The sequence below is a fragment of the Seriola aureovittata genome, chromosome 18 (assembly GCF_021018895.1).
Source record: "Seriola aureovittata isolate HTS-2021-v1 ecotype China chromosome 18, ASM2101889v1, whole genome shotgun sequence".
NCBI classification, from domain to species: domain Eukaryota; kingdom Metazoa; phylum Chordata; class Actinopteri; order Carangiformes; family Carangidae; genus Seriola; species Seriola aureovittata.
This window is the reverse complement of record NC_079381.1, coordinates 17,715,001-17,730,622: the sequence shown is the minus strand read 5'-3', so window position 1 is coordinate 17,730,622 and position 15,622 is coordinate 17,715,001. Positions and strand designations below refer to the sequence as shown.

Sequence of the window (15,622 nt, the reverse complement as noted above, 5' to 3'; positions counted from 1 at the left end):
TAAATCTGTCATCTGTCCTCACCGCTTCATTTTCTCTCTTTACCTAACAGAAGTGAATGTACTCCTCTCTTATTCCTTTACTTTAATTTTCTTTTTCCACGCTCTGATAATCTGTGTGTCTGCTGGCCAGGTGTTTTCGCTGGACTGACAGCGATTGGGCTTCATAGGTAACGCACTATGATGTACTCTTGGGACATTAGTTTAGACAGGGACATTGCAGCAGAAAGTAACCCCCAGGGAGAGGGACCACGCTACATGTACCTACATGTAGCGTGTTGCTATGCACTGGACATGTCAGTTATGCCACCTGTTCTGTTTTGCTGCTGATAATTCACACGGAGAAGTTTGGAACATTTAACCTCTCCGAATCTGTGACAGAGTGGAGAAGAGAGACACAAAAGCTAGAGCACAAAAGAACTAACCAGCCAGAGAAACAAGACAATTAGGCTGCAGAATGAGTGCAAGAAAGAAAACAATGTTTACTCTGGCTTTCTTTCACAGATACCCAAACATCCTTGAATTTGCTCACAGTTGGCTAAGTATGCTTATCACAATCCATTGGCCTACATATAGGGATTTCATATTAGGCAGAGGATTTTGGTCAAAAGAGGACAGATGGAACAAATCATTTCTGGCACTCACACTCTAAAAGTTAGCAGTAATCCAGCCATCCTTCAAGGAAACTGGAACAAGTAGGGTGGCCGCACTATCCTCTTTAGTAATGAGCTGGCCAGTGACTCTGCGAGCCAACGTTTATGTTTGTTTGTGGGACTGTGAAAGTGATGTTTAACCTTGAAATATTTGCATCCTGTGCTGTTGCATAAATAGGAGTGTTAGTATCTCTTGAAGGTTCCGCAGCAAAAACATTACGATGATAAAATTTTCTGCATTGAATTCTGGGCGGCTGTGTCTATGAGGATCAGATCATATGTGTGTAACCACTTATGTATGGTCCTTTCCGGGTGGAGGTAGTGGGGCAATTATTGGGATTATTCCTGCGTATTCTTTTTTCTTTGTTGCTTTGCATTAAGTTTTATTATCATACTTGGTATGCACCATATACTGTATGTATCATGTGTCTGCAAGTATTTATTTGTGTTCTTGTTTCTCCCTTAAAACACTGAGCTAGCAGGGAGGATGCATGGGAAGGCGGTAGCAGTAGAAGGTAGCAGTTGGCATGTAGAAGCTAAGTTCATGTCATGGTGCTTCCATGTTTGCTTCATCGATCAGCAATTTTCCACATGGAAAATAGCTTTATTTTGGCAGAAAAAAAAAACAAAAACAGAACTTCCTTGCTCTCTGTTTGCAGAGGTTGATATTGTAAAACTTATGCTGCAGCTAGTGCCTGGTGAAATATGGCTATTGCAGCAATGGCTGACTGTAACTGGCCAAATTGGATGCCACTACACCGTCATAAACAAACTAGCATTTGCATCTTGCTGCTATTACTCCCAAGTATCTGACAGGAATAACAATGGTCGTGTTCACCATGTTGCCTCGTATATATAATGAATCAAGAATCATAATTTCATTTGTATTTGTTTGTGTTTGTGTTAATTTAATTTGCTGTTAAGCATGATCAGGCTTAAGGTTTCATCAGTCAGAGGCAGCTACATCAGTAACGCTGTTTCTTGCCCTGAGTAAAAGCAATGAAGATTTTTTGTTTTCAAAACCAGATGCCAGACTAGTGAAGATGATGCCCTTACTTGCTTTACGTCCATGATGTACTTTACATATTCTTTTACTTTACATGTTTAGCTGACTTCTGCTTTAGCTTTGCTTATGTATGCATGTGGACATACAAGTCTTTGTGCATTCTCCTTTATGGGCTTAACTGCATTTTTTTAATGCGCTTGTTCATTTTATTGTATCAAATGAAATGAAACAGTGTTTGAGACATTGCTGTGCCGTGCTCCGCTGCACACAATGCTTAACCTAACAAATATTCATCTACAGGCAGCTCTCAAGGAGTTGTTCTTGAATTCAAGATCTATTTGGACAAGAATACAAACACCACAAAGGCTTATGCGCTTTACATCTGTTCTGTCAGCTGACTGTGTTGTAAATTCCTCTGACAGAGTGCAGGTATAACTCTTACTCTTCCTTGTGCTCACAGGACCAATAACTGATCATATAGCTTTGCTTAGTTCCTCTCCAGTTCCCCCTTAAATGCCCTGACACGCTGATGCTCCTGATTTGCCACTTCACTGAACCCTAACCATGACATTTCCTCTGCTGCCAGGGGTTGTTCCCTCCTGCTTTGCTCCCTGTCCCCCTACCTCTGCCTTGTCTGTCTCCCACCGCCTCTTCTCCCTCCTACTTATTCAGATTCCTACTCCTCTCAGTTTGCTATGTGTCTCATAGCATCTCTAAATATAACCAAGCATGTCTACCTCCTCTCCTTCCTCTTCCTCTCTGTGCCTCCTCTTCATCTCAGTCCTGTCTGACAAATTTAAGCGTGCCTAGACAATCCGATCTGACATGCCTTTACATAACAATTCAATCCACAGCACCTTCCACCTCCTCAGCACAGTGAGACCCAAAGGTGTGTTATTGGCATGGATGCAATTCTCAACATCCCTGAAAGACTCAGGCTCAGAATATTATTAGATCTGCGCAGCCAGACTCTTGGCTTCTTGAATTTTGCATGCATCAGATATGTTTCTCAGAGTCAGCATGGCTTAGCACAAGGAGATCAGATGTGACCTTAGCATTATCATCACACACACATACAGAGTCATAAAACCACACACACAGGAAAGAGGATAGAAGCCTATATTCACAGTAATGCCTTCTCAGAGAGGTAGGCAGCTAGCAAGGAGGCTGTAGTAAATCTTAAATAATAACCGCAAAGAGTTATGACCCTTGCTGGCATTATGCCGTTGCACACCTTCCTCCTCCTGCCTGGTGATTTATCTCTTGTCTGCCAATAAAGCTCAACATGAAAATGTCACATGTGGGAAAGGGCTGGCCTCACCCACAGGAGTGAGGCCGTGCAGCATTAAGAAGGTCTGAATTCATTAAAGTGTCAGCGTAAATTTTGATCCGAGGGTTGTTGGTAGATCAAGAGGGAGGAAGGGATGTGAGACCAAAAGAGGCGGCAGGAGCGAGTGGTGGTGGTGGAGGAAGCAAGAAAGATACGACTGACAGGGGTGGAAACAAAAAAGGAGAGGGAGCAGATGGAAGAAAGATAGAAAGAGGGCAGGATCAGGATGACACCCCACTGAATGAGTAAGGGTAATGGTCCTGCGACGGGTGGATGAAGCTCAGAGGAAAATCTGTCTGGGTGAAGGTTGACAATAGAGTACTTTTTAAGAGGTGGGGAGGAGGACTGACAACTGGTGTGAAATGGCATATTAATGGATAATGGGAGAAGTAGAAACATGATTTTTATCTAGGCAGAATTAAGAAAAAAAATCATCATCAAGGTCAAATGGACAGTGTAGATCAGAACAGGTCAGTAATATGCCACAGACGTGCCTTTGCTTTTGTTTTCTAGCCTCGGTAGTGCAGGATTCAGTCCTCCCCGGCTGAGTGAATGTGTACTATTACCCAGAGTGATTTGGTCTTCTATGTGAATCATAGTTAAACAGCTCATCTGTATACACTGCAGTGATAAGAAAGTCAAATGAGAAAGAATCCCGTGGTTTGTTTCTAAATCCATTAATATATCTAATATATAGTATGTATGGCAGCTATTTCCCCTCAAGGTTCTGTCTGCTGTGACTTTAATCATAATTAATCCTAATAACCATGTTTTTAAAGGGGTTGACGGTGGGGGTGCGGTTGTGACAAAGATCCTCCTCTTCAGAGCTGGAGAGAGAAACAGAGAAAACAGTGGACGTAAATAAAAGTGGCAGCCCCTCGGGTATCTCTCTCCCTAAATAACCTGGGAGCTGTGAAGGAGTCACTAATTACCCCTCCCACAAAAGAGAGGGGGAACAGAGTAACGGCCAGTCACACTCGCACACAGAATTAGCCCGGGCCTGTCAATGTCAGAGGCTATCACAGGGAGATAACAAGGCACGGATCCATATATTGTGTAAGGCAAATGACAGCATCACGCCTGACTGCCAGTGGCATGGGCAGGAAATGGAAGTGATATATATACGTATCAAGGCCATAGATTGTCAAAAGCGGAGAACAGAATCAGAGTGACGAGAACATACTACTAACTACAGCATGTCGGACAGACTGTCATACAGTGACCAGATGAATCAGAAAGGATGTCGCCATGGCAGATCATCAAGGACTGATAACAGGGCCACAGACTGTTAAACATTGAGGAAAAGAAAAATCTGTAAGACACACACACATATGAGGAATGAAATAAAGAGTCATACTGTGTGCCCATGAACAGGAATAATACTGTGTACCACCAGTACTGCTGCTGCTGCTACTTCAATTCAGCTACTTTTAATAGTAGTGTTAGTAATACCTACATGCATATGTACAGAAGACATAACAAAAGGGAATTGCAGGTAGAGCAATATGAAATAGACATAAAACATAAGTATCCCCTTCAGCCAGTGTGAATGGGCCTTAATTACAATCTCTTCTCTTGTTTTTGGATGGATATTTCTCTATTGCTGATGATATACCTAGTGTTTTTCCTATACTCTGTTTTTCTTTCGCCACCTCCATCCTTTCATTACTTTCTCTGAATTGATGTCTTCTTTTCCCGTTCTGCATTGACCCCGCTCTCATGCATTTTTAAAATAGCTGCCTATCTTATATCTTCTTCATTATCCCGAGGAACAAGCACTTTGTGTTTCAATGGAAATGCAATAATACGGAAACAATTACAGTCTCTTACTCCTTTTCTTTCTCTCTCTGTCTTTCTGCTGTCTTCAGGAGCTCCCTGTGTCTTCAGCCATGAGAGAGTGACTCACTGAGAGAAGAGCTGTGAAAGAAAGAAACAGGGTGAGAGGGATAAAATCAAAAGGAAGAGAGGGAGAACAAAAAAAAAAAAGTTACAGGAGATAGGCCATTATGGGGAAGAACGCAGGCCCATCACATACTTTGTCCATCCAATCTCCTGAGGGCCCAGGGGACAACACAGGCAGACAAGGAGGGCCCGCCAAGTAGACAAGCCAATGTGATGGGCACAGAGAGGATGGACAAGTTGCACTCCCCTCCTCCGGCCTCATCAAGAGTTCATCTCCCTGGAAAGTTAAAGAGAAATGGGAATAAGAACCAAAAGTGCACAATTTCTGAAGACATGGAACAAGTATGGACACTTCTCCCGTGCAGATTTTAAAGAATATTTGATGCTGCATATATTTATTTTTGTATGAACATAAGAGTAAAGACCCACAATGTTCTTTGGGTTAGCATTTATCTGAGTTATCTATACTCAATTTCTACTTGATGTGCTTAATATTGCTACATGTTGAACTGTGAATATGGTCATCCATCCTTTCTTGAGGACAATCTTACTCGCAAAGGAAGTCCTTGGTATATAGATCTGAGATAACCTGAGCGGCTGCACACAATCCTATAAAGAGACAGCTACATTCTCAGTCTGCTCTGGGATGAAACTGGAACTCAGTCAATCAATTGTACAGATCTCTCACTGTTATAACTAATGTAAAGGAGAGGTCACTTCTCTTGTTGACACACTAACACAACTGGGCTTTTACAACATCAAACTGCCTAGAGAGCCTGTGGATGTTGGGGGAGCAAGAGAGACAAGAGAAATGGTGAGCAAAGAGCCCAACCACTTGCTCACAGGCCAAACCAACGGCAAGAGCACTTTGGCGGACAAGTTGCCCGGGACAATGACTGTGCGCTCTGTTCTGCTCAATCGAGACTCCCCAGATATTGAGAGCCGCCTCAAGCGGCGCCGCAACCGTACCCACCAGGTCCGCTTTAAAGACCTGGAGGATGGCAGCAGCAGCAGCGGCAACAGTGGAACAGGAGAAAACAATAGCCATCAGAGGCCTGCCACAGACTGTGACAGCCCACATCCTCTTCGTAAACACAGCAGCAGATCCCCCCAGCCATGGACCGACAGGGATGGGCCACGGACCGACAGTCTACCTGGCCAAACCTCTGTGGTGGGGGCCGTTCGTGGAGACATGGCAAGTACTATAGAAGTGGTGGCTGCTTTCTTAGCCAGGGCCCCTCCCCATCCATTGACGCCGGGTCCCACACGTCGATGCTGGGCTCCACCCCAGACTAACTCCCTAACCTTGCCAATGACACGCAGGCCCAATACAAGCACCAGCACAGCCATCCAGACCTCCCCATGCTTGAAAAAGCCCCAGTCCCTTTCTTCCACCCACACACGTAGCCACAGCCTTGGGGACTCAGTAGGCGTGGATGGGGATGACGAACATGACTCTCAAGATGAATATCTTACGCATAACCATGTGTTGCTGCCTGGGTCCAAGGACCAGAACGGTCCTCCTGGTCCTGGGGATCGAACTCTGGTGGAACGGAGGTCTAGAGCCTCAAGGACAGACATGAAATCAGCTGTGAGTGTGGTAAAAAGCTCAAGGCACAGCTGTCCCCCTTCAGTCCTTCACAGCGCTGAGCCATGTCACTGTTCCTCTGTATCCTGCCGTGATGGCCCCAAGCGGCAGGGAAGCAGCACTCCATCGACGGTCAGGAGGAGAAAGCGGCTGAATAGGACAACAAGTGATCCTGGAAAGGAAGTGCACTACTGCACTACTCCCACTCAGACTGAGAGCCCCAGTCCGTCCCCGCCGCTCGCAAACACCAAACTCTGCACCACTCAAGTTCAAACTGAGAGCCCCTCCCCATCGCAAAACTCAAAGTATTGCACCGCCCAAAGTCAAACTGAAAGCCAACATCAGTCTCCACCTTTGAGTGATAAACAATGCACAACCCAAATTCAAATCCCCAACTCTTGTCCAGCCCTACCTCCAAATGCGGAACAGTGCACCACTCAAATACAAACAGACTCTCCCCGTCGCTCGCCTCTAGATAATCAACCTTGCGCCACCCAGACACAAACGTGCAGTCCCTGTGCTTCCCCACCTCTCACAGTAACACCCAGTTCAGTGCAAATTCAATCTGAGAGTCCCGTGTCCCCAACTGAGACTCAAGACCCTCCCACCACCCAAATAACTACTGTGCCTTACTCTACCTCTCCCCCACCTACAAGTGCACCACCACAGAACCCTGAACACTGCGCTAAGCCACCTTGCTCCTCTCCAGCCAAGCCAACTTGCACCACCCCACCTCCGCCCATAGCACTGCCCATTCCTTGCTCCACTTCTGCACCTACTGTTACCCAACACCCTATACCCTATTTTACTGTTGTGTCACCACCAACAACCCCCAGCACAGCTGTTGTCTGTGCCACTCCTTCCTCAACTGCACCATCATGTCCCACTCAAACCTGCACCTCTCCGATCTCAAACACAACATCATCCACTCCCTTAACCTGTTCCACCCCTACCCCAACTGCAACCCTCAATGTAACTCCCGTTGACCCCCCCAGACATCCAACCACTGCCCCAAACGTGACACATCAACCCCTGTACAATGCATCAAACGCTGCACCTCCCCCAAATCTAACACCCTGTACGTTTGTAACTCAAACTGCCCTGTCTTGCACCTCTATATCATATTACACTACCACACACCCAGCTGGTCCCCATGCCCCTCACCCGAATTCTACTTCACCTTCTTATGCGACTCTAATACAAACTGTATCTCATTGCAACATCCCATGTCAAGCGCTTCAAAATACTTCCTCTGCCAACACAGGCATAACCCCCTACTCCTCCCCCGTCCCAAACCTAAAATCTTGCACTTCTCCGCCTCCACTTGTGAAAACTTATGCGTCCACTCTTCCAAATGTGCAACCGTGTGCAACACCAACTAAAACTGTTCCTCTGTACTCTTCCACATTTCGTGCTGCGCCACCATACACCCCCCCCTCTCAGGCCTCCTACAATGCTCAGGATAAGAGGGGCATTCGACTTCCACCTCCTCCCCCACCACCTCCGCCCTACACGCCTCGTAAAAAGGGAAATGATCCACCAGGTCCTGCGATCCGAACACCCATGCTCAGGGCAGACAGCAAGGCCAGCGAGAAAGATAAAGACAGGGAGAAGGAGAAAAAGGAAGGTATAAAATGTACAGACTCACCCAAGCTCTGTGAGAGAGCCAGCTCTCTGAAGCACAGAGCTCAAACCCCGCCAGTTGCTGTGATGAAGGGAGAGAAGCAGTCCTCCTCATCCTCTCCTGCCAAGGCCTGTTTTAAGCCCAGCTGTCTCAGCTCAGCTCAGGCTCAGCTTGGGGCACTACACAAAATGCTCTGCTCAGGAGCCAACGCCAGGCCCAACACACCCAACAGCCAACACCCTCTTCCTCCAAACCAGCAGGGTTGCTCTGGAGCCAGGGGCTGCTCTGCTCCTGGGGAGCGGTCTACAGCTGGGCCCCTGACTGCCACCCAAGCTGACACACTAAGACAGGTCCAGGAAATCCTGGGAGGGTTAGTGTCTGGGGCAAGGTGTAAATTGGACCCGTCCAGAGTGACAGAAAAGCTCCTGAGTCCCAATGGACCCCTGCATGATATTCGTAGCCTGCAGAACCAGCTCCACAGCTTGGAGGGGGTCCTGGAGACCAGCCAGAACACCATTAAGGTCCTGCTGGATGTCATTCAAGACCTTGAGAAGAAGGAAGCTGAGAGAGACGGGTGAGGCAATATTTTATTTCAGTAGGACAGTTTACATTATAAGAATGACAAGGTAATGCCTGCACACTGTCTCCAAACCACAGATCTTTTGTCAGGTTGTAAGATACTAAACTTACTACTGTTTACCTGATGACAAAAATAAGATGATTTACACTGTGATAACTCTCCAGAATTGCAAAATCCTGTCTCATAGCATTCTAAGGTGCTGTGCAGTATTTTGGCTTATTATTTGGTTTATATTTCATTGCCTCATCAGTATCTGAGTTGTGTTGCTGAAAGCAGAGCAGTTTTCCAAGCAGTTAAGAACTGACACTTAAAAATCAGAGCACAAAGTAAATGTCTTAGAGGGCGTCTTCACTGAAATGATGCGAAGACCATTCAACCTCAGTTTGGATTTCACATTGCAGGGCAAATGAAACCAGGATCACAGTATTGTTCTTTGCACCACATGTCCAAGGTGGTGTTCAAAGTTATTGTTAACAGTAGTGTGAAATGTTGCATAGCCCAGGGTTAAATCTGGGGTTTTGAAAAGGGTTCGCCTTAGTTTAAATGTAGTGTGAAAGCCCTGGGCCAAAAGATGAGCTATCCCACATTTGAAGTTGTAAATGTGAAATGACTGGAGGCCTCGGGCTAATGGAGCTGTAAACCCAGGGCTAACGGGGGGCTCTCAGCCCAGGGCAGAGTGCAGTGTGGAATACCATCTGGTAGTCTGTGGCCAAGATGAATAGATAGATAGATAGATAGATAGATAGATAGATAGATAGATAGATAGATAGATAGATAACAGGGCGGGAGAGAAGAACAAACAGTAGGAGTACGTAAATTATGAGTGCCTGGTATTTCGGAGACCTGGAAAGTAAATGTCAGCATGTAGCCTAAGTGCCTGCTGTTTTATTCTCAGACAGTTAATTTCTCGAGTAAGATTCAGGTTCTCTCTGCACAAAAACAAATGAGAGGCAGACATGATAATGTGACCATAGCTTTGCACTAAAAGACTGTCTCGTCTCTCCTGGAAAGGAGTAGACAAGTGGGTTGTTGCAGGCATATTATTCCTCACCAAAAAGGGAATATCCACAACCCAGCAGTAATAACCTTCCTGCATCATATGCTGTGAATATTACAGATAGATGGTTGTTGTGCCTAAGCTTTTGCTGTGATGCAGCCACTCTATTTATAGGCAATCCCAGCATTGTAAGCATTGTAAATACTTTTGCAACAAAAAGCTGTGTGGACAGGACACAATGAAAAATTGGGTAAGAATGAGAAGGAAAAGGAGACACAAATAAAGAAAAGGAAATACCTGATTGAAAGGAAGACAGAAGGCAGGAGAGCATATGTAGTTATTTTTATGAAGTCTCATGCAAGTCTCAACTTTCCATATGCTAAAGAATTTATGTCATGTCAGACCACAAGGAGACATTTGGGAGATTGGTTGCACCTATTTTGCAGCATCTCTTTCCTCATGTATATATGCAGCAGGCGAGGCTAGATAGAAATCAGCATTTGGCTGTCATCATGTTGGTGGATTCAGATGCTCCACGCCTCTTAGTGTAAACCCTTTACCATTCTCATCAAGTCTTTAATTAATCTGCTTCCTACATTGTAAGCTGCTTAGTAATTTCTCCCGCCTTATCACACCAAAATAGTACACGATGCTGGGACAAGAAAACTCTTGGATAGGAAGCGACATACACGGATGGATGTGTGTCTATGAATCCATGGAAAGTGCTTGACTGATATCTGAGCAGCGTAATCCAAATCACACTGTTAACACTAATGCCAACACTATACTTTGACATTTGAACATGTGACTGCGTGATCGGCCGTCTCATAAAGTGACATATCTCGCATGCTCCGGTATAAGAAATCAGTGGTGGGACTAAGTCTAATGCATGCAGACTTGACTTTTACCTCATAAGCATTATCTTATGCCTGGAGTGATATGGTGACTCATGGTTTACGTAACAGCCTGAGCCTGTTGGAAGGGGTATCGTTCATTAAAAAATGATCAGGGGTGATTTCAGAGAGGAGATTGGTATATTTGCAAGGATGTGTGCGTGTGCCAGAAATCCGGTTCGACAAGGGAGAAGATAACCTGAATATGTCTTTGTGGGCTCACACAAACACACACACAACATCACTCTTTTACCCCTGATATGTCATCTCTGTGCTTCTCAACAGAAGACATTCCTACAGGACCGGACAGGACATTGAGAACTGTGGGACCTGCAGGGACTGTGCCTGCATCATCTACAGGTATGTGGCTGGATGCTATGCGTGGATTTCTGCATATTTATTGCTTGTTTTACATGTGAGCAGCGAGAGTGCAGTGCGTGTCTCGGTGCACAGTTATGTGCACCACGCTGTCATTTTGAATCACGTCAGTTTTGGGAGTTCAGTTTTTATGGCTTGGCAGGATCGTCGCTCTGCTCTGTGTGACAGCACAGCCGGATGCAGCACTTTGAGTATGGCCACTCGTTGCGGGTTTGATCACTGAACACAAGTTACAAGAGACTGATTAAGACTTATCCCACACACACTCTCATGCTCTCTCTCTCAAATTTAATGAGGTGAGCAACAACACAGACTTAAGTCGTGCACCCGTGTGAGCTCCCTCTTTTTTTTTTTTCCCCTCCCTCCTCCTCTATACTCTTCTCATTTTTTCTACTCTCCTTATCTCTCTTTTACACACACAGATGCACAGATGACACAGTGTCAAATACGCAAACACACACACACGCAGTTACTGCATAATCATTCCGCTCTGAGATTTGAATTGAAATCAATCAATTAACAAACTGGATTTCACACTTTACAGGAGGGTGAAGAAAAAGCAAAAAGAAAAGTGTGGATTGCTATGAAATTGAAATCCCTGTCTCTTAGTTGTAAATGTCAAAACTGTAAAAAGGGGGAAAATGAGGGATATTAGCAGAGGAGGCGAATCTTGTCGAGGGAGAGGAGAAAGAAAACAGTGGAGAGAGAGAGAGAGAGAGAGAGGAGGGATGGCTTTCAGAGTGCTTACATGCACAAATATAATTTGATTATGACAGGATTAAGGCAGTACTCTGATTATTAAAACTTTCATGTAAACACCTTACAGGGGTTGTGTTTGTCAAATTATGTAATAAATCTCAGAAAGCATAACCCAATTACCAGGCCAAGATTCATCATCAGTCTTTTTAATTGTGGACTGGAGCTGTGAGATGTGGCATGTATGCACCTTAGACTGATTACTTCCAATGATTTGATTCTGCACACTCACCTACCCACTCATTTATTAATAATACTTCTTTATTTATTTATTTATTAATGGCTAATAAGGTGTTTCCTGTAGCTACAACACATCCTCAATGTTAAAGGGATTATCAAACAAATGATATTATTGCTGAAGCTGAGTTACTGTAAACCACATAAATGATTCAGTCAGACCATTACCCTAACCTGGTTATTCAGTCATTTATTTATACTGTGTATGCAAACCTCCCCCGATCAAGGAACAGAAGAAGAAGACAGACAGTGGGGGAGGACAAGAAGAGAGACAGTTGAGGATAAGAGAGTAGAAAGCAAAAAAAAAGAAAAAAGATCTGAGAAAAAAGATCTGAGATTTAGAAATGGAACAAGAGAGAGAGAGAGCTGAGGGAGAACAGGCCTATAAAGAAAATGATTCATTCAGAAACTAAATACAGCTTCATCTTGAAAGATTAGAATATTACAGTGAGGGTTACTGCTCAGGAACGTCAGTCTGAAGCGGTGGTAGTTCCTCATCTTGAAGACAGAGAATAAGACATACAGACTGAGAGAGGAAACGTGACAGTAAATAAGTTATCATTATGGCATGTTGTACTGTGTTCCTCTCCTAGGTGGCCAGTCTGAAATATTACACTGCACAGTCAAAATCCCAAGCCACTGTTTTATGGTCAGATGAGGACTTATCACTCAATCACCTGTCAAGTCGACACGCTTCTTTCATGTGTGACAAGAGGATTTTCCTGCTTTGAAAGGGGAAGAGATTTTCTTTTCTTTGAGGTTCAAGTTGAGCTGAGTCTAAAAAGAGAATTTGTCAGTGTAAGAGAAAAAGGTGTTGGAGGGGGGAAAAAGAAAAAAAAAGATAAAGTGAAGCCTGAAAAGGAGTGAGTGATGGAAAAGCCATGAAATCTGACAGGACAGATTCCATCAATTAAAAAGCTTCTTCAAGAAGTCTTAGTCCTCAAAGGAAAGCACAGCTCAGCACACCACACACTATCAATCTACTTGAAAAGCTTATAGAGGAATTTATTTAGAAAAATGAAAATAATTTCAGATTGTGAAGGATGCAGATTCAAGAACATTTGTCCCCATCCAATAAGCTACTAATAAATTTGACCTGAATAAATCTAAAGCTACACAACTTTATTTTCAAGCTGCTATGATCAATATATTTTTATAATAACAATAAATGAAATGACTAGGTATGATGTGAAAGGGATCGCTCACAGAGAAATATCCCCCAATTCTGCCGTTCTCCTGAGCTCTACACAGCGTTACAGCGTGTTTCAGCCCATTGTTTTGGGTTGCTGGTTCACAGCTTTACTGTTTTAGCTGTTTTCATTTGGGCTTCCTCTCAGTATGTACACATAAAAAAAAGAAAAAATCAAGCAGTATGCGGTTCTGACTTATAATTTACCATTGTTAAAACTTCCTGCTGTATTTCCAAATTAACAGCTACACAGCTTTAAAACAAACCTCCCCTCAAATACAAACCACGTGTAATAAAAAAATATTATATAAATAATAAGATTATTATACAAGTCAGAAAATGAAGCAGAAAAAGCTTTATTTTTTTTTAAACTTACAGTAGCCTGTAAGCCACAGCCACTGAATACAGGTATGAATACATGTATATATGTGACATAAACAGATACAGATAATAGCTCTGCGTTGTACCAGGTGTTTATGGCAAAATAACTCTAAAAGCCCACTTCACGCTTCCTGCGCAGCATCAAACAGCAGCTAAGGTTAGCAAGTACCTACTGAAGCATTTAGCAGCTAAAGAGCCAGAAAACAGCTGAAAGTGAATATTGAACCTACAGTATTGGGGCGGCCGGAAACACAACTAGTATTACTTAAATCAACTTGAACCAAAAGGAGAATATTAAGGGGAAGATCAGGGTAAATAGCAGGAAATAGTGAACATTTCTTAAAAAAAATAAAATGTGTTTGCATACAGAGCTTTGTTCTCCAGTTACTCAAGACATCTTTCAGGGCAACGCTTATATAAAAATGCTAATGACACTTCAAGCATGCAAATGTAGATACTTGTGGCTACAGAATGTAACATTTTGAACATTTTGTACCCAACCAAGACTCATAAATAAGCACTTCATTTGTTCTGCTTTTTAAGGGTCTCATATTACAGGAAGAATAATGCATGATGTATGTGATGTTATTTATCCAGCACCAGTGGCACATTAACTACATATTTATACGTGAGTGTGATTGTGTGGCCGTGCAGGAGTGTTAATTAGTGAGTGAAGTGGTGATTTTCTCTCCATTTTATTTTATTTTTTTTTCTGTTTTGCTAATGGCAAATGTGCTGTGTGAAACAAAGTAGGGAGGTCTAACAAGGAACTGTTGTGCTTAATCCCCATGGAGTGTGCGGAGACGGCAGCCTTAATCAGATCTGTGCTGTGCTGCTTTATCTCTGCTGCTCTGTCTATTGCTCGATCACGCATTTGGCTGGAGGAGCTCGATGGGCTGCTACTCTGAGATGGATTAATGACTCTCTGGACCATACGATTTCAGCTAAACTATGAGTCCACAAAGAGGTTTTTTTTTTTCTTCCCAAACACAATCCGTCATTGCCTTCGCTGAACAGCAGATAATTGAGAAAGGGGCTGCTGAAGAAGCAGTCTTGCTTGCTCTTTCTCTCTTCCCTGCTTGCTGCTATCTGTGGGGATGCCACTCATGCTTGTTTAGTATCTGTACTGTGGCATCATTTCACACTTGTATTGTTGTCTCTCTCTGCTCCTCTCATTTACAATCTGGGCTGACTCTTTAAGCATCCTGTTTGTCAATCAATGCCTCCTCACATCACTGATACGCATATGCATGCCAGTGGTGGTAGAGTGGAGGAGTCCTCCACTGAGTCTCCAAGACTCGTACAAAGAAGGCTATAGACTGATCCATTGGGAGAGCTTGAGACGAACATTTTGTGACAGCGCCTACAGTAACAACTCATCACTCGCCATTCTCACCACACACCCATCATGAATCAGCGCTTCCTGACGCACATCTCCACTGACACAACATCGCATGACAGGAGTGGATACTTGCACGCTGTCTTTCGATTGCGATAGACCAGAGAGTGAGGTGGTGGAGCATAAGAGACACTGGAGACTGGGCACCGGGAAGGAAACTGGGATGACTCTTCATGCATCTCAATATCTCCAACTTTTTTTCTCTCGTACCTCTTCCGTCTACACTCTCTCTCTCTCTCTCTCTCTCTCTCTCTCTCTCTCTCTCTCTCTCTCTCTCTCTCTCTCTCTCTCTCTCTCTCTTTTTAACAAATGCCTAACTCTAGGGTGCAGTGAAATATTCATCCACATAAAAACTTAATCACAGTGGCTTTAAAAGATTTTAAAAAGTAATAATAGTGTTAAAAGAGACCTGGAGACATCTCTCTGTTGGCCTGGTGTGGCTGAAGGATGGCTGCCAGACACGTTTGTCCAATAGATCCCCAGGATGGAGCGGTGCTGCATGTTTTGCATGGTTAAACAGGCAGTAAAATGTAGGCTGATAAGTTTCAGAGAGAATAAATTCATCATGTTAAAAAAAAAAAAAATCCTAACGGCACATGGAGACATAACATGAATATCAGCTCTCTGTGCACCTGAGTCAAGGGAATATGGAGAGCTCGTACTCTAGAGTGGAGAATCTAGTTGGAAGAACAATGTATAGTGTCTTTGCTGT

At 43.9% G+C, this 15,622-nt stretch overlaps 1 protein-coding gene across 3 annotated transcripts in view; it reads left to right on the top strand.

The window, feature by feature from the left end:
• The window catches only part of LOC130186630 (mucin-2), a 34,419-nt gene that overhangs the window by 4,246 nt on the left and 14,551 nt on the right, over positions 1–15,622 (top strand). For 2 of the 3 annotated variants that reach the window (XM_056403850.1, XM_056403849.1), the window contains exons 2-3: positions 4,855–8,674; positions 10,856–10,930. In XM_056403850.1, coding sequence (XP_056259825.1) covers positions 5,700–8,674; positions 10,856–10,930 — 3,050 coding nt within the window. In that variant the 5' untranslated portion in view covers positions 4,855–5,699. The remainder of the gene's footprint in view (positions 1–4,854; positions 8,675–10,855; positions 10,931–15,622) is intronic. The other variant, XM_056403851.1, reaches the window with a different exon arrangement.